Source organism: Salmo trutta, chromosome 31, assembly GCF_901001165.1.
Source record: "Salmo trutta chromosome 31, fSalTru1.1, whole genome shotgun sequence".
In the NCBI taxonomy this organism is placed as follows: domain Eukaryota; kingdom Metazoa; phylum Chordata; class Actinopteri; order Salmoniformes; family Salmonidae; genus Salmo; species Salmo trutta.
In genome coordinates, this window is record NC_042987.1 from 28,447,954 (window position 1) to 28,468,052 (window position 20,099).

General features: G+C 41.8%; 1 protein-coding gene across 1 annotated transcript in view; it reads right to left on the bottom strand.

The window, feature by feature from the left end:
* Positions 1-20,099, bottom strand: part of LOC115169869 (xenotropic and polytropic retrovirus receptor 1 homolog) — a 52,006-nt gene that overhangs the window by 9,114 nt on the left and 22,793 nt on the right. The window contains exons 3-9 of the mRNA XM_029725932.1: positions 7,988-8,089; positions 7,367-7,587; positions 1,889-2,038; positions 1,601-1,766; positions 1,127-1,314; positions 558-737; positions 144-306 (exon numbers count right to left, since the gene is read on the bottom strand). Of these exons, the coding sequence (XP_029581792.1) occupies positions 144-306; positions 558-737; positions 1,127-1,314; positions 1,601-1,766; positions 1,889-2,038; positions 7,367-7,587; positions 7,988-8,089 (1,170 nt within the window). The remainder of the gene's footprint in view (positions 1-143; positions 307-557; positions 738-1,126; positions 1,315-1,600; positions 1,767-1,888; positions 2,039-7,366; positions 7,588-7,987; positions 8,090-20,099) is intronic.

Here is a 20,099-nt window from a genome sequence, read left to right on the forward strand (position 1 = left end):
CAAAGGAGAGGAAAAATAAAAGTAACCATCAGAAATAAGAAAAGCCCCGATTGAAGGTCTGAAACTCTAACAAGCTTATTTTCAATGGAGCTTGGAGTGTGTATGTGTGTGTATCCATGTGTACTCGTGTATCCATTGCTTACTGTCCTGCAGTAGCCCGTCCTGTTGCTTCCAGTCAAGCTCGAAGCTGTAGAAACAGATGAGGTACTCCAGGTCCATCAGAACCACCCCTAGAGAGTTGAGCTGGTCAGCCAGCCAGAAGTCTGCAAACTCTACCCTGTGGAACGGGGCTGTCACCACACGAAACTGGAGGAGAGGGAGGGAGGGAGGGATATGGGAAAAGTAGGGGGGGCAGAGGGGGATATAGAGAGAAGGAAACAGAGAGAGAGAGAGAAAGAGAAAGAGAGGGAAACAGAGAGACAGGGGAAAATAGATAACTATATATTACTGATCAGGATACAGAATACACCACTTGGCAACATCAAATGTCAATAATTTTCCCCCATCATGCCGCCAAGCACATTCAGACATGTTCAGCAGCTTTCTGAGCATTTCACCAGCAGTTTGAGGAGCCAGAAGCGTGACTTGTAGTAGAGGGTCTTGAAGGGGTTGATGAGGAAGAGTAAGAAGAAGCCGTAGAGGACCAGCGGGTTGGCCTGCATGGGCACCAGGATGGACTTGGAGAACAGACAGGAAAGGATGCTCACACACCACAGCACCCCCAGGAAACCAGCAATCTATGTGGAGAAGAGAAGAGCGGTTAACTGGTGTTGGAATTTGATTGCATTTTCAATCTATTACTGTGTCATTCCATTCTACTGCTTATTGCTTTGGCAACAGTTGATTGCTAATTTCATATCAATAAAGCTAGTTTAAATTTGAGACAAAGAAAGAGAGCGAGAGATAGATGGAGAAAGAGAGAGAGAGATTGGGGGAGAGAGCGAGAGATAAGGGGAGAGAGAAAGATAATTTAAGCAAATTACTTGATACTAATGTGAAAAGACAGATTCAGTAACACTACAATAAATGTGAACACAAATAACCACATAGGTACAACTAATATCCAGAGCTGTATGAATAAAACACAATCAGTATCCAACAACTGTATAGGGGCCCAAACTCCTACCTCAAAGAGGTGCTGGTGGGAGAGGTTGTTGCGTGGGTTGAGCTCGAAGATAAGGACGTGGTTAACCCCTGCCTGGCGCCAGCCGTACGTGTTGATGCCCAACAGGAAGAGGAACTCGATCAGCAGGAAGCCGCCGCGGTAGATCCTCACCAGTGGCCACACGTTGGCATTCTCTATCACAACCGCAGCTAGCGGGCAGGATGGTTAATAACACATTCATAACATATTAATAACACAATAATGGCAACTTTGTCCATAACTGAGCTATCAAACCCTGAACTTGAGGACTAGGGCCTGTATGAAATAATGAGAATTGGGAAATGTGAAAAATGGACGTAGAAAATCTCACTATCAAGCCAATCTTTTCACATGGTAAAGCACTTCACACCACCATGGTTTAAAACCTGTGTTACAGCTTCAGTAAGACAGAGGGTAGGAGGAGAATAGGGGAAAAGGCAGGGAAGACCGGTATACCTGTGATGACGACGGTGACCATGAGGACTAGGAAGACTCCACAGTACAACCCAACCCTAAAGGTGGTCCACGCCGGAGCAGGCTGTGCAGCACCCAGTGGTGGCACTCGTAGCCTCTTCATGGCTCGCTGTCTGTCTCCTCCCTCCAACTCTTGTGTTACCAGGGCCTGCGAGGAGAGAGAGAGATTGTGTCACAGCTAAAAGACAAAAACTGAAATGATTATAGTACATTGCTACGAGCCAATACTTCTCATTGATAAGAGGGGAAAACAAAATGGCTGTCCAGTACCTCAGTCTCAGAGATGAGCTGGGTGATCTTCTTGCAGGTGTAGAAGGGGGCAACCTCCACATGGGCCACGCGCCAGTCGGCCCCCCGCGACGTCTCCAGGATCTTATCATGCTTCTTCAGGATTTTACGGAAACCTGTGAAGTTCAGATTCTGGAGAGACGAGAGGAGAAACAGTTGAATGGTTATAAGTAGGAGTCTCTCAGATTCATTTTTTGGATCCCTCAGATATATATTTTGGACCATCAGTAGGAGTCTCCCAGATTATTTGCTTGTACAGATATGACAAAACCTGTTGCAATTGATCAGGTGACACAAAACAACAAGGTTAGGTTTAGCGGTAGGGCGTCTAGGGTTGGTGTTTAGGAGCTGGTAACTAACGTTGGTAGTTCTGTAGCAGGATGAGGTAGTAAGCAGGAATAGTGTATAGGGGGTAATATCTAAGGGTAGTATCCAGGGTTGGAAATTAACACCCGCCAAATGCAGGTAGATCGTCATTGGCGGGTAAGAATGTCTATTTCACCAGCCAAACTGGAGGGTGGTCACAACTTTTTTTATCCAAAGCCCATATGTGGAAGTAGGCCAAATTGACAAGAAAGGCTCCTAAAACATGACTTTGTCTTAGTGTTTTCTTTGGCAAGTTACATTGTTTTGTTCACATGCTAGGTTTTTTTTCAACATTAGTTTGAGTTTGCTACAACTTTCTGCTGCTAGCAAGACATCACAGTCTGATATTTTTTTCATCACAGACAAGCAAGTGTGAAAGTTACCATGGTTACGGCCCTTAAAGGAGGCAGCTGAACATTTGTCTCACCTAATGATTGTGCTCGACTAATAATGAATCACTCCCAAAAAACATTTATACATTAACTTATTGTCATTAATCTCATAGATTTACTTGTGTGCTTCTACACTGAACAAAAATATAAACGCAACATGTAAAGTGTTGGTCCCATGTTTCATGAGCTGAAATAAAAAATCCCAGATATTTTCCATATGCACAAAAAGCTTATTTCTCTCAAATTTTGTGCACAAATTTGTTTACAACCCTGTAAGTGAGCATTTCTCCTTCGCCAAGATAATCCATCGACCTGACAGGTGTGGCATATCAAGAAGCTGATTAAACAGCATGGTCATTACTAGGGTTGCACATTTTGGGGAATATTCAGAGATGGAAACTTTCCGTGGGAATTAACAGGAATATGGGAAATAACGGGAATATATGGGAATTAACTGAAATATGCAAATTACTATTAACACCATTTAAATGTAGATTTATTTTGCATTGGATATATTTACCATATCATATGGAGATAGAAACATAAACCCTTTACCTTATCATAAGTAGACAGATTTGCAAATAATTAAATCCTTCCAATAGAAAAAAACATTTTTTAGTTACGAATTGAACTTTAATTAAATAAGTTGACTCTTCACATGGGATGATTTCACTGAGCAACAAAAGAAAGGGAATATTGAATGATCCATCGCATCTCCCAAAAACATCTGTAAAATGATAGTCTAGAAACTAAAGCTTTTGTTGTCTTCCTCTCAGGCTTCCATGTCTTCTCCCTGGACCTCCTCAATGTCCACCTTTTATTTTTTACTTATTTCACCAGGTAGGCCAGTTGAGAACAAGTTCTCATTTACAACTGCGACCTGGCCAAGATAAAGCAAAGCAGTGCGCCACAAACAACAGAGAGTTAAACATGGGATAAACAAACGAACAGTTAATTACACAATAGAAAAAAATCTGTATACAGTGTGTGCAGGTGAAGTAAGGAGGTAAGCCAATAAATAGGCCAATAGTGGCGAAGTAATTACAATTTAGCAATTTACACTGGAGTGATATATGTGCAGATGAGGATGTGCAAGTAGAAATACTGGTGTGCAAAAGAGCAGAAAAACAAAAACTGGGATGAGGTAGGTAGTTGGTTGGATGGGCTATTTACAGATGGGCTGTGTACAGCTGCAGTGATTGGTAAGCTGCTCTGACAGCTGACGCTTAAAGTTAGTGAGGGAGGTATAAGTCTCCAACTTCAGTGATTTTTGCAATTCGTTCCAGTCATTGGCAGCAGAGACCTGGAAGAAAAGGCGGCCAAAGGAGGAATTGGCATTGGGGATGACCAGTGAAATATACCTGCTGGAGCGCGTGCTATGGGTGGTTGTTGCTATGGTGACCAGTGAGCTGAGATAAGGCGGAGCTTAACCTAGCAATGACTTATAGATGACCTGGAGCCAGTCGGTTTGGCGACGAATATGTAGCGAGGACCAGCCAATGAGAGCATACAGGTCGCAGTGGTGGGTAGTATATGGGGCTTTAGTGACAAAACAGATGGCACTGTGATAGCAAATTGGATGCAGTCTGAGTAGAGTGTTGGAGGCTATTTTGTAAATGACATTGCCGAAGTCAAGGATCGGTAGGATAGTCAGTTTTACGAGGGTATGTTTGGCAACATGAGTGAAGGAGGCTTTGTGGCGAAATAGGAAGCCAATTCTAGATTTAACTTTGGATTGGAGATGTTTAATGTGAGTCTGGAAGGAGAGTTTACAGTCTAACCAGACACCTAGGTATTTGTAGTTGTCCACATATTCTAAGTCAGAACCGTGCATAGTAGTGATGCTAGTCGGGTGGGCGGGTGCGGGCAGCGATTGGTTGAAGAGCATGCATTTAGTTTTACTAGAATTTAAGAGCAGTTGGAGGCCACGAAAGGAGTGTTGTATGGCGTTGAAGCTCGTTTGGAGGTTTGTTAACACAGTGTCCAAAGAGGGGCCAGATGTATACAGAATGGTGTCTTGAACATCAGACTCTGAGGCCTCATCTTCACTGTCACTTTCCAACCTTGTTGAGGATGGCTTGTTGTCAGGCTCAAAAAGCCTCAAATTTTCCCGGATGGCCACCAATTTCTGAACCCTTGTATTGGTCAGCCTGTTGCCTGATTTGGTGTGTGTGTGTGTTCGCAAACAAGGACCAGTTGCGCTCTGGAGGCAGCTGATGTTGGTGGGATTTGGAGGATGATGGAGGCAACAGGGGAAAGAGCCTCAGATCCACAGTTCCTTCCACCAGGCGGCTGATGAGATATGTTGGCACGACTGCCATACTGCATCTCTATCCCAAAGACCTTGCTTGGAAGTGTATTTCGCCAGACTGATAAGAAACTTGCCATCATCCAGGCCAAGGTGGCGAGACACTGTAGTGATGACACCATAGGCCTTGTTGATCTCTGCACCAGACAGGATGCTCTTGCCAGCATACTTGGGGTCCAACATGTACGCTGCGGTGTGTATGGGCTTCAGGCAGAAGTCTTCATGCTTTTTGATGTATTTCAGAACTGCAGTTTCCTCTGCTTGGAGCAACAGTGAAGTGGGCAGGGCAGTACGGATTTCTTCTCTTACATCTGCAAGCAGAGTCTGAACATCAGACAGGATGGCATTGTCTCCCTCAATCCGTGCAATGGCTACTGCTATAGGTGTCAGGATATGGCCATTTCTTGGAGACTCCTTTCCCTCCAGGAGACAAACATTATGACAACACCACCCAAACGGGTGTTGCTGGGCAGCTTCAATGTGGTGCTCTTATTCTTCTCACTTTACTTGGTGAGGTAGATTGCTGCTATAACTTGATGACCCTTCACATACCTAACCATTTCCTTGGCTCTCTTGTAGAGTGTATCCATTGTTTTCAGTGCCATGATGTCCTTGGGGAGCAGATTCAATACATGAGCAGCACAGCCAATGGGTTTGATTGGAGGGTAAGACTCCTCCACTTTAGACCAAGCAGCCTTTGTGTTCGCAGCATTGTCTGTCACCAGTGCAAATACCTTTTGTAGTCCAAGGTCATTGACTGCCTTCAGCTCATCTGCAATGTAGAGACCGGTGTGTCTATTGTCCCTTGTGTCTGTGCTCTTGTAGAATACTGGTTGAGATGATGTAGTTAATTATTCCTTGCCCATGAACATTCGACCACCCATCAGAGATGATTGCAATACAGTCTGCTTTCTCTCTGATTTGTTTGACCTTCACTTGAAGGGGTGTATGCTGGGCGAAGAACATTCAGAAATCTCTTCCAATACACATTGCCTGTGAGCATCAGAGGTGAACCAGTTGCATACACAGCTCAAGCAAGACATTCATCAGCATTTCTCTGACTACGTTCCTCCATTGAATCAAAAAAACTTCTGATTACAGGAGGACCATGAGCTGTTGCTATCGATAAGGTGTCTGATTAATAATTTTCCCCTCAAATAGAAGTAGAGGGACTTTTGTCAGAGGTTGCTTGTTGTGAGAGCTGAGGGAACTTTATGCACTTGGCCAAACGATTCTGCATCTTTGTTGCATTCTTCACATATGATTTGGCACAGTATTTGCAAATGTACACAGCTTTTCCTTTTTGATTAGCTGCAGTGAAATGTCTCCACACATCAGATAGTGCCCATGGCATTTTCCTGTAAAGATTAGGGGGAAAAATGAGTAAAAAAAAACCAAATACAATTCCATGTACAAATAAATAGTTAAGCAGTTAGATTGAACAACTTCTTTGTAAGATACATGTTTTAAAATGAAACATGTATGGAAACAGGTGAATTAACACCTCAGTTAGCAGGTTCAAGCAAGCTAAAACCCACATGGTAGCAAAAACTAACTAGCATAAATTGTTAACAAGTTAGAAATGATTTAAAACACACTTTGCTGTAGGCTACTATTTAGTAGTTAACAAAAAAATCATGTATGTCATATAAAATATATTTACCTCACCCAGTACTATAATCAAAACTTACCAGAAAGCATGTAGTCCTTGTCTCAGACAGTGTAGTAGTGTGGGCTCAATAGCATCTCATTAGTGTGCAAGATCTTGAGAATCTGTTGTACATGTGATGGAAGGATGCACTGTGCATGCAGAGGGTTGCAATTCCATTGAATTGGTGGCATATTTTGGATAAACTATCCTAAGACCTAGAATTGCCTTGTGTATATGTGGCAGGGCAGGCACTTTGTTGATTATTGATGTTCAGTTGTAGAACTGTTAATCTGTTTTTAATATTGGATTTAAAAATATTTATTTGAACATAATTGGTTAAAAGACACAGGTCACAAAAATGAAATTAAGCAATATACCCCATTACTTCTTACTAGTACTATATTTCTTGTTTTAAAAACATTAGAAAGGATGCTCATCAATTTGGGTGTGATTTTTGGTGTAATAACGGCAAGAAAAAAACAATTGCCTGGTAAAAACACCTGAGTGGCTGGTGGACCAAAACGTTCATTTCCCACCCTGGTAGTGTCTACTAACTTGGTAATTCTGCAGAAGGATGAGGCTGAGGTAGTATCTAGCGATAGTGTCTAGGGCACAAGAGGTTGGTGGCACCTTATTTGGGGAGGACAGGCTCATAGTAAAGTCACTCCATTCCAGTCACTATTATGAGCCTTCCTCCCCTCAGCAGCCTCCTGTGGTCTAGGGGTAGTGTCTAGGGTACTAACCTGGTAGTTCTGTAGCAGGATGAGGCTGAGGTAGAACTCGGAGAAGGCCAGCTGCAGGTCCTTGATGTTGCGGTGTTTGCAGCGCTCCTGCTGGGACAGGTGGAAGACGGCCTTGCGGCGGCGACGGAGACCTTGCATGCTGCTTTCCCGCTGAGCGTCCAGCGACGACTGCAGTTCATTTTGGAGAGTGGCGAAACGACGCTGGGCCTCGGCTAGCTTTTCTGGAGAGGGGGAGAGAGAGGGAGGAGAGGGGGAGAAAAGAGGGGGAGAGAAGAGCCAGAGAGAGGAGGAAGGGTCATGGGAAGGAGAGAGATGGAGATTGAGTAAGAGAGAGAGGCAGTCTGATTTGGTTTCTGGCAGGGAGATTCACTCCCTAAGGATTTAAATGTTTGTCTTCTGAACAGATGGGCCTTTAGTGGCCTTGGCCAGCAGTGGACAGTGGAGGAGCGTGTAACGTTTTGCTAATCACGCAATGTGAATGTGCTGTAGTTTTTTTGGACAATCATAGAAACAGCTAGCTAACTAGAGAGACACATGGTGGTTTGGTTATATCAGGTGCAGGATGACATAAATTAACAACATAAATGAACAACACATTGTTGTACACAGTTGTACAGTTACCTGAGTAGAATGTGTTGATTTTGGCCAGCTCCTTCTCGCACGCCTGAAAGAACTTCTCCTCAAACTTGGCATAGTATCTCTTGACTGTGTCCTCGTCTGTGACTGGAAAGAATGAGGTAAAACGAGGTGTTATTAATCTTGTCTCTTACAGGAAAGCTGACGTATTTTCAAGGGGTTTGCAAATGTCTTTGAGAGCTTGCCATTTTTGCCACTTGTGATATCCCATTCATTTCAGGTTTGATGTATTTCAACACTAGCACCCCTGATTCAACCATCTAGTCAACTAAAATCAGCAAGCCCTTGTTTAGTGGGAATCCATCAAACATGTTTAAACGACTGGATCCCTAAGACTGTGTTGAGAGAGGCCGTCTTAAAAGATGTGGTTAGTTATTTTGGAGACTCAGTGTTGAGCAAGGCTTCTGTACATACATGATACAGTTATTACTTAACCTCTCTTGGCTTATTCAGCACATTCAGGTGGCATGACATTGTGAAGAAAATATATAATGAACAATGTGTCCCAGCCCAGCACTAAAACACTGGATTCAACTAATCAGTCTTGTGGATTAGTTGAATTGGGTGTTTAAAAAGAGTGACGCACGTGAGACCAAACCCTGCACACATTGCAGTTCTCTAGGAACGCCTAAAATAATTGAAAAAAAGTACATTATGTGCCTTGATACACTGCTACCTCCCTCCTGTAATACCCCGGAGGGCCACCAGGAGGAGCCGTTGCAGAGGGCAGCAGCCCGCAGGTTGGTTCCCGGTAATTCCCAATGTAACAGAAGTAGGTTAACTTACTGTAGGGCTATGGGTAGTCCAGACAGACACCTCTGACTCAGTGTCTGATGACTATCCGTGAGTCAGAAAAGCCAGACTCTGTGGTCTGGAAAAAAAATGGGTGGGTGTCTGGGCTAATTCAAGGAGTCACTTTCACTTACCCCTTATAAGCTCATGTTTTATCTGGTGCATTTGAGTAAGGATAAACCAAAAGCGGGCACATACTGTGGTCCCCACAGGACTGGAGTTGGAGAATGCTGACCCATGTACAGTGCATTCGGAAAGTACTCAGACCCATTGACTTTTACCACATTTTGTTACGTTACAGCCTTATTCTAAAATTGATTAAATCGTTTTTTTTTTTTTTTTTACCTCAATCTACACACAATACCCAATAATGACAAAGTAAAAACAGACTTTTAGACAATTTGCCAATGTATTAAAAAAAATAAAATAAATGGAAATATTACATTTACATAAGTATACACCTTTGCCAGTGATTACAGCCTCGAGTCTTCTTGGGTATGACACTACAAGCTTGCCTCACCTGTATTTGGGGAGTTTCTCCCATTCTTCTCTGCAGATACTCTCAAGCTCTGTCAGGTTGGATGGGGAGCGTCGCTGCACAGCTATTTTCAGATCTCTCCAGAGATGTTTGATCGGGTTCAAGTCCAGGCTCTGGCTGGACCACTCAAGGACATTCAGAGAATAGTACAGAAGCCACTCCTGCATGGTCTTGGCTGTGTGCTTAGGGTCGTTGTCCTGAGAGCTCTGGAAAAGGTTTTCGTCAAGGATATCTCTGTACTTTGCTCCGTTCATCTTTGCCTCGATCCTGACTAGTCTCCCAGTCCCTGCTGTTAAAAAACATCTCCACAGCACGATGCTGCCACCACCGTTCTTCACTGTAGGGATGGTGCCAGGTTTCTTCCAGATGTAACACTTGGCATTCAGAACAAAGAGTTCAATCTTGGTTTCATCAGACCAGAGAATCTTGTTTCTCATGGTCAGAGTCCTTTAGGTGTCCTTTGGCAAACTCCAAGCGGGCTGGTCATGTGCCTTTTACTGAGGAGTGGCTTCCGTCTGGCCACTCTACCATAAAGGTCTGATTGCTGGAGTGCTGCAGAGATGGGAAAATTTCCAAAAGGACAACCATCTTCACAGAGGAACTCTGTCAGAGTGAGTATCGGGTTCTTGGTCACCTCCCTGACCAAGGCCCTTCTCCCCCGATTGCTCAGTTTGGCCGAGTGCCCAGCTCTAGGAAGAGTCTTGGTGGTTCCAAACTTCTTCCATTTAAGAATGATGGAGGCTGTGTTCTTGGGGACCTTCAATGCTGCAGAAATGTTTTAGTATCCTTCCCTAGATCTGTGACTCGACACAATCCTGTCTTTGAGCTCTACGGACAATTCCTTCGACCTTATTGCTTGGTTTTTATATAGACAGGTGTGTGCCTTTCCAAATCATGTCCAATCAATTGAAGTTACCACAGGTGGACTCCAATCAAGTTATAGAAACATCTCAAGGATGATCAATGGAACAGGATGCACCTGAGCTCAATTTCAAGTCTCATAGCAAAGGGTCTGCATACTTATGTAAAGAAGGTCTGTTTACATTTTTTATACATTTGCTAAAAAGAGCCTGGACTTGAACCCGATTGAACATCTCTGGAGAGACCTGAAAATAGCTGTGCAGCGATGCTCCCCATCCAACCTGACAGGATCTGCAGAGATTAATGGGAGAAACTCCCCAAATACAGGTGTGCCAAGCTTGTAGGGTCATACCCAAGAAGACTTGAAGCTGTAATCACTGCCAAAGGTGCTTCCACAAAGTACCGAGTGAAAGGTCTGAATACTTATGTAAATGTGATATTTCAGTTGTATATATTTTTTTATACATTTTCCAAAATTTCTACAAACCTGTTTTTGCTTTGTCATTATGGGGTATTGTGTAGATTGACAAAGAAAACAATGAATTTAATCCAAAAAGGAGGATCAAGGCGCTCTTTAATCCATTTTAGAATAAGGGTGTAACGTAACAAAATGTGGAAAAAGTCAAGGGGTCTGAATACTTTCCGAATGCACTGTATTAAAGGAAAAATCCACTTAAAAACAATATTTTGGTATTTCTTTCATTAGTAGACTGTTGATACGGTCACACATTTTTGTTGCATGTCAGCAATCAAGTTTTCAAGCTATAGAACTTTCAAAAAGCAAATTGTAACTTGCCACATGAAAGTTCTCTTCTGATAACTCCAGATGTATTCAGTATCAGTTTCTAAACTACTGCACATAATCCCATGTAGGACCAAAGATGACGAAATGTGATAGGCTGGGAGGATCTGGGCATATTGGCCTCTTTATACGGGTCTGTGACTGGGACCAAATCCACAGAATCTCATAATAGGCAAGAGGACAAGGATTCATCATCCTAATAGCCCTGTATCAGATGAGAAACTCTAGATTCATATCAAAAACGGCCCATCCTGCTTTCTGCAGAATGAGTCAATCATGAATGCATTACACATGCGAGCACTCATGTGTTCAGACATTTGCAGCAAAAGTTAATCACTGGTCTGCAAAGTTTTGGGACCAGAAATGCTATTTGGAGTTGCGTGGTGAGCAAGCGAACAAGAAAGCGCGAGAGCAAGTGAGAGAAAGAGAGAGGCCATCGTTAGAGCCTGAAACCACTGGAGGAGGAAGATAGAATGGGTAGAATGATGGATGGGTGCAGATGAATATTATTAGCCAAAAAATACCACTCTGAACGCTCCCTCTGGAACGGTATGCCTGAACAGGATGTTAAGTCTGTGTTAGTGCCGTTGGTACGGTCGCCAAATATCCCTTTACTGTTTTGCACAGTGTCTTTCCTTTCCTGAAAAGGTCAGAGAAATGTAATAGGTCTGAATGTAAACATTTTCACAGACTCCATAAAGGATCTTGACAAAGTGTTTTCCCCTGACTGTTCTCTAAGCTTTGGTGAAGTCTTTAGTCCATTGGGCTTGATTCAAATCCAAAGAGAGACAAAACAAGTTCAAAGTAGGGAGAAATTATACTTCACATTGATGGATAATGCCATAATTTTATCATTTTTATTCACATAAATGTATGTGTTATGACTCCAGTTTCAATATACAGTGACACATGCTGACCAAATGAGAGTGGGGAATCTCCAAAAGGGTTGTTGTGAGTCTGCAGATTAAATAAAGCTAATTTTATTAAAATAGATGCTATTTTATCTCAGACTGAGTGATCCTGACACAGGCTGAATCATGGACAAAATTATTACTGTTTTCCTCAAAATGTTCCTATAGCAACTGGACAAGGGGGCAGATGATAGTCACAATACCAACAATCTTAATATTACTGAATTGCTATAAACCACTCAATAGGCTATTGCCTGCCCCTGCTATATCCCACTCAATAAAACACTTATCTGGTGTGATGTTGTTTATCAAGTTGAACTCCGGATTTGATCAAGGTTGTCAACTGCCCCAGGGAATGGCAACAGCACTAGTAATGCATCCCAGCTGTTAGTGTAGTACTGGTTTGACTGAGCCAACCCATATATAAAACTGGTTTAGGTAACTCTATATAGCTGTATAGAACTGGGTCACTGGGGCCGACTGGGCCCTGAGGAGAGCTGACTAGATTAGAGAGATACCCTGTAACCAATCTATGCACAGCTGGATGACACACTGACAAATCACAGGAGAGCCTGGGTAGAGGGGAAACATTGATGGTCTATTTTTTGTTGCTTCGGTTTCCAGATGTTTCCAGCGAAAGATTAGCCTCATGACAATTTCAGTATTTCAACATTTGCCTATCAGGCTAGAGTTGAAGAAAGCAATTCTGCGCCATTTCTCTGCACACAGTATGGTTTATAACAACATTAAAAGAGTTTCGACAGAGTGGGCAGACTATGATAATGGTGCCAGTGAAGTCAGACTTGTGAGAATGCTGGTAAGGTAAGTGACATCATGGCGTCCGTGTGAAAATGAACGGGTGAAACCGACCTCACAGGTCCGCAAACATCAGCCGTTTCGGAGGACCATCATTAACTTTTCAATTACATTCAATTTGGCCTAAAATGGCCCTGTGATTATCATCAGTCTGCCATGGCAAATAACAGGTATGGACCGACCATTGAGGAAGTCGACTAAACCATTCTAACGTTTCTGCAACTACCTCCCCCTAAAAAGCAACATTTGAAATATTTTCTATCCTCTTGTGGCTTTGAGTCAGTGACTCTTATCGCGCACGCACGCACACACGCACAGCTAGCTACGCTATGGCACAAAAACAGAGATAATCAACACACCCCCACACATACATATTTATAAACCACAGCCATTCAATTCAGTAATTAACCACACGTGGGTAGGTCGCATCCTCGCTCCCGTTCTCGCTGACTCTGAGAGACACACACATATCCACAGAGACCACACCAATCAATAGAAAAAGTGCATGACTTCAGATATGAAGTTATTGTTTAAGCCATAGAGATCCTATTAAATTACTAGAGGGGCTATGTCATAAACCCTCAAAAATCACAGAATGGGGTGAAAATGGCAGACATATTGGTATTAAATTAGAGGTCGACCAATTAATCGGAATGGCCGATTAATTAGGGCCGATTTCAAGGTTTCATAACAATCGGTAATCGGCATTTTTGGACACCGATCATGGCCGATTACATTGCACTCCACGAGGAGACTGCGTGGCAGGCTGACTACCTGTTATGCGAGTGCAGCAAGGAGCCAAGGTAAGGTGCTAGCTAGCATTAAACAAATCTTATAAAAAACAATCAATCTTAACATAATCACTAGTTAAACTAGTAATATCATCAACCATGTATAGTTATCTAGCTTGTCCTGCGTTGCATATAATCGATGCGGTGCCTGTGAAATTTATCATCGAATCATAGCCTACTTCGCCAAACGGGTGATTTAACAAGCGCATTCGCGAAAAAAAAGCACAACCGTTGCGCCAATGTGTACCTAACCATAAAGACAGCCAACTTCGCCAAACGGGGGATGATTTAACAAAAGCACATTTGTGAAAAAAGCACAATCGTTGCACGAATGTACCTAACCATAAACATCAATGCCTTTCTTAAAATCAATACACAGAAGTATATTAAACTAGGGAAATTGTGTCACTTCTCTTGCGTTCATTGCACGCAGAGTCAGGGTATATGCAACAGTTTGGGCCGCCTGGCTCGTTGCGAACTAATTTGCCAGACTTTTACGTAATTATGACATAACATTGAAGGTTGTGCAATGTAACAGGAATATTTAGACTTATGGATACCACCTGTTAGATAAAATACGGAACGGTTCCGTATTTCACTGACAGAATAAACGTTTTGTTTTCGGAATGATAGGTCATTAATATGGTCAAATCCGTAAACTAAGGCTCGTATTTATGTGTGTTATGTTAAAATTAAGTCTATAATTTCATATTTGATAGAGCAGTCTGACTGAACGGTGGTAGGCAGCAGCAGGCTCGTAAGCATTCATTCAAACAGCACTTTCGTGCGTTTCCCAGCAGCTCTTCCCTGTGCTTCAAGCATTGAGCTGTTTATGACTTCAAGCCTATCAACTCCCGAGATTAGGCTGGTGTAACCGATGTGAAATGGCTAGCTAGTTAGCGGGGTGCGCGCTAATAGTGTTTCAATCGGTGATGTCACTCGGTCTGAGACCTTGAAGTAGTTGTTCCCCTTGCCCTGCAAGGGCCGCGGCTTTTGTGGAGCGATGGGTAACGATGCTTCGAGGGTGGATGTTGTTGATGTGTTCCTGGTTCGAGCCCAGTTAGGGGCGAGGAGGGGGACGGAAGCTATACTGTTACACTGGCAATACTAAAGTGCCTATAAGAACATCCAGCAGTCAAAGGTATATGAAATACAAATGGTAGAGAGAGAAATAGTCCTATAATAACTACAACCTAAAACTTCTTACCTGGGAATATTGAAGACTCCTGTTAACTTCATCGGGGTAGGGGGCAGTATTTTGACGTCCGGATGAAGAAGGTGCCCAGAGTAAACTGCCTGCTACTCAGTCCCAGAAGCTAAGATATGCATATTATTAGTAGATTTGGATAGAAAACACTCTGAAGTTTCTAAAACTGTTTGAATGATGTCTGTGAGTATAACAGAACTCATATGGCAGGCAAAGACCTGAGAAAAAATCCAACCAGGAAGTGTGGAAATCTGAGGTTTGTAGTTTTTCAAGTCATTCCCTATCCAGTATAGTGTCAATGGGGTCATTTTGCACTTCCTAAGGCTTCCACTAGATGTCAACAGTCTTTAGAACATTGTTCCATGCTTCTACTGTGAATGGGAAGAGAATAAGTGCCATTGGAATCAGATGACTGAGAAAATGACATGAGCTCAGTCGCGCGCGCTCCCTTGAGAGTTCGCTGTGTTCCTTTTCTTTTTTGAAGACAAAGGAATCGTCCGGTTGGAATGTTATGGAAGATTTATGCTAAAAACATCCTAAAGATTGATTCTATACATCGTTTGACATGTTTCTACGAACTGTAATAACTTTTTTGACTATTCGTCTGAACAAACTGCGCGAGCACAGTGGATTTGGATAACTCGACTGAACGCGCAAACAAAAAGGAGGTATTTGGACATAAATATGGACTTTATCGAAAAAAAATTAACATTTATTGTGGAACTGGGATTCCTGGGAGTGCATTCCGATGAAGATCATCAAAGGTAAGTGAATATTTATCATGCTATTTCTGAGTTTTGTTGACTCCACAAAATGGCGGGTTGGTTTTGTGACTGAGTGCCGTACTCAGATTATTTCAAAGTGTGCTTTCGCTGTAAAGCTATTTTGAAAATCTGACACAGCGGTTGCATTAAGGAGAAGTGTATCTATTATTCTTTGAATAACAGTTGAATATTTTATCAACGTTTATGAAGAGTATTTCTGTAACTTGATGTGCTCATTCACCGGGAGTTTTGGGAGGCAAAACATTTCTGAACATTACACGCCAATGTAAAATGGGGTTTTTGGATATAAATATGAACTTTATCGAGCAAAACATACACGTATTGTGTAACATGAAGTCCTATGAGTGCCATCTGATGAAGATCATCAAAGGTTAGTGATTAATTTTAGCTGTATTTCTGGTTTTTGTGACGCCTCTCCTTGCTTGGAAAATGGCTGTGTGGTTTTTCTTGTCTCGGCGCTGTCCTAACATAATCTAATGTTATGCTTTCGCCGTAAAGCCTTTTTGAAATCGGACAATGTGGTTGGATTAACGAGAAGTGTATCTTTAAAATGGGATATAATAGTTGTATGTTTGAAAAATTTGAATTATGAGATTTTTGTTGTTTTGAATTTGGCGCCCTGCTATTTCACTGGCTGTTGAATGCTGTGTGCCGCAGGTGGGATGCTAATGTCCCACATACCCCAGAGAGGTTAACTTAGGGCTAGGCCCCTTTTTTTCTCAATTTCGCCTGAATGACATGCCCAAAGTAAACTGCCTGCTCAGGGCCTGAAGCCAAGATATGCATATAATTGGTACCATTGGAAAGAAAACACTTAGAAGTTTGTAGAAATGTTAAAATAATGTAGGAGAATATAACACAGTAGATATGGTAGGAGCAAATCCAAAGAAAAACCAACCAGAATTTTTTTGAGAGAGAGACCATTTTCTTAGAATGGCAAGTATGAGCCATTTTGAAAATTTGCTCACTGGATGCAATTCCTATGGCTTCCATGGGGTGTCAGCAGTCTATGTTCAAGGTTTCAGGCTCGTAACTTCAAAAACGAAGAAGAAATATCAGTTTTAGTACAGGGACACAGTCTTGGAAATTAGTGTTTTGCGTGCACCGTGAAGACAGAACGCACCTGCTAAAATCGGTATCCTATTGAACATACTTCTTTCCGTAAGAAATATTATAGTTTGATTACATTTTAGGGTATCTGAGGAGTGAATAGAAAAATATTTTGACTTGTTGAAACAAAGTTTAGGGGTAGATTTTCAGATTCCTTTCTCTGCATGTTGAACGAGTGGATTACTCAAATCAATGGCGCTAACTAAACTGACTTTTTGGGATATAAAGAAGGATTTTATTTAACCTCTAGGGTAGGTGGGACGAAATCGTCCCAACTACGTAACAGCCAGTGGAATCCTGTGGAGCATTATTCAAATACCTTAGAAATGCTATTACTTCAATTTCTCAAACATATGACTATTTTACACCATTTTAAAGACAAGACTCTCGTTAATCTAACCACACTGTCCGATTTCAAAAAGGCTTTACAACGAAAGCAAAACATTAGATTATGTCAGCAGAGTACCCAGCCAGAAATAATCAGACACCCATTTTTCAAGCTAGCATATAATGTCACATAAATCCAAACCACAGCTAAATGCAGCACTAACCTTTGATGATCTTCATCAGATGACACCCCTAGGACATTATGTTATACAATACATGCATGTTTTGTTCAATCAAGTTCATATTTATATCAAAAACCAGCTTTTTACATTAGCATGTGACGTTCAGAACTAGCAAACCCCCCGCAAACTTCCGGTGAATTTACTAAATTACTCATGATAAACCTTCACAAAAAACATAAATTATTTTAAGAATTATAGATACAGAACTCCTCTATGCACTCGCCATATCCGATTTTAAAATAGCTTTTCGGTGAAAGCACATTTTGCAATATTCTAAGCAGATAGCCCGGCATCACAGGGCTAGCTATTTACACACCCAGCAAGTTTAGCACTCACCAAAGTCAGATTTACTATAAGAAAAATGTTATTACCTTTGCTGTTCTTCGTCAGAATGCACTCCCAGGACTTCTACTTCAATAACAAATGTTGGTTTGGTCCCAAATAATCCATAGTTATATCCAAATAGCGGCGTTTTGTTCGTGCGTTCAAGACACTATCCGAAAGGGTAAATAAGGGTTACGCGCCCGACGCGTTTCGTGACAATTTTTTTTTTTAAATATTCCATTACCGTACTTCGAAGCATGTCAACCGCTGTTTAAAATCAATTTTTATGCCATTTTTCTCGTAAAAAAGCGATAATATTCCGACCGGGAAAGCGTGTTTACGTTCAAAGAGAGAGAAAGTAAAAACATGGGATCCCCTCGTGCACGAGCCTCAGTCTGATGGCCCTCTGATCGACCACCATCCAAATGCGCTAAAGTTTTTCAGCCAGCGGCTGGAATTACATCATTCAGCTTTTTCCCGGGTTCTGAGAGCCTATGGGAGCCGTAGGAAGTGTCACGTTACAGCAAAGATCCTACATTTTCTTTAAACAGAGCCAAGAAGCCCAAGGAATGGTCAGAGAGGGTACTTCCTGTTTGGAATCTTCTCAGGGTTTTGCCTGCCATATGAGTTCTGTTATACTCACAGACACCATTCAAACAGTTTAAAAAACTTTAGGGTGCAATCGTCCGCCTTGAATATTATTGAAGCTCTGGTTGAAAAAGGCCCTAAAGATTTATGTTATACAACGTTTGACATGTTTGAACGAACGTAAATATATATTTTTTTGCACATTCGTGACAACAAGTCCAGCGCGCCTCGTACATTATGAGTAGCCTTCGGAACGCGCTAACAAGAAGGAGCTATTGGGACATAAATTATTAACTTTTTCGAACAAAACTACATTTGCTGTGGACCTGGGATTCCTGGAAGTGCCTTCTGATGAAGATAATCAAAGGTAAGGGAATATTTACAATAGTATATTTGATTTTAGATGGTTCCAAGATGGCGCTAACATGTATCGCCTAGCCTATTTTTCTGAGCATACCACGTCGTTTATTGCAAAGTGTGATTTCCCAGTAAAGTTATTTTTAAATCTGGCAATGCGGCTGCATTCACGAGATGTTAATCTAGAATTATTTTTCGAATAGTAATTTTGTAAATTGTAGCGCTGATTCACCGGAAGCATTTGAGGGAAAATATTTTCTGAACATCACGCGCCGATGTAAAATGCAGTTTTTATATATAAATATTAACTTTATGAACAAAAAATGCATGTATTGTGTAACATGATGTCCTAGGAGTGTCATTTGATGAAGACTGTCAAAGGTTAGTGCTGCATTTAGCTGTGTTTTGGGTATTTGTGATGCATGCTAGTTGCTTTGAAAATGGCAGTGTGATTTTTTTTTGGCAGGGTACTCTCCTAACATAATCTAATGTTTTGCTTTTGCGGTGTAAAATAGTCATATGTTTGAGAAATTGAAGTTATAGCATTTATGAGGTATTTGTATTTCGCGCGACGCGATTCCACTGGCTGTTGACTAGGGTGGGACGCAAGCGAGAGGTTAAATCTGGTACATTTTTCATCCGGCCGTGAAAATACTGCCCCCTAGCCCAGACAGGTTAAGGTTTAGTGAGTGTTTTTGTTCCAAATACAATGCTTTTAGTTTTAGAAATATTTAGTGCGAACTTATTCCTTGCCACCCACTCTGAAACTAACTGCAGTTCTTTGTTGAGTGTTGCAGTCATTTCAGTCGCTGTAGTAGCTGACGTGTATAGTCTTGAGTCATCTGCAAACATAGAAACTCTGGCTTTACTCAAAGTCAGTGGCATGTCGTTAGTAAAAATTGAAAAAAGCAAATGGGCCTAAACAGCTACCCTGGAGGATTCCTGACTGTAACTGGATTATATTTGGTAGGCTTCCATTAAAAGAACACCCTCTGTGTTCTGTTAGACAAGTAACTCTTTATCCACATTATCGCAGAGGGTGTAAAGCCATAACACGTTAGTGTCAAAAGCTGCACTTAAGTCTAACAAGACAGCCCCCACAATCATTTGATCATCAATTTCTCTTAGCCAATCATCAGTCATTTGTGTTTGTTGAGTGTCCTTCCCTATAACCGTGCTGAAATTTTGTTGTCAATTTGTTTACTGTAAAATAGCATTGTATCTGGTCAAACACAATTTTTTTCAGAAGTTTACTAAGGGTTGGTAACAGGCTGATTTGGTTGGCTATTTGAGCCAGTAAAGGGGCTTTACTATGCTTGGGTAGTGGAATGACATTAGCTTCTCTCCAGGCCTGAGGGCACACGCTCTCTAGTGGGCTTAAATTGAAGATATTGCCACTCCTATTTGCCACATCATTTGCTATTATCCTCAGTAATGTTCCATCTAGATTGTCAGACCCTGGTGGCTTGTCATTGTTGATAGACAGCAATGTTTCACCTCTTCCACGCTGACTTTACGGAATTCAAAAGTACAATTCTTGTCTTTCATAATTTGCTCCGATATACTTGGATGTGTAGTGTCAGCGTTTGTTGCTGGCATGTCATCCCTAAGTTTGCTTATCTTGCCAATGAAAAAGTCAAAGTAGT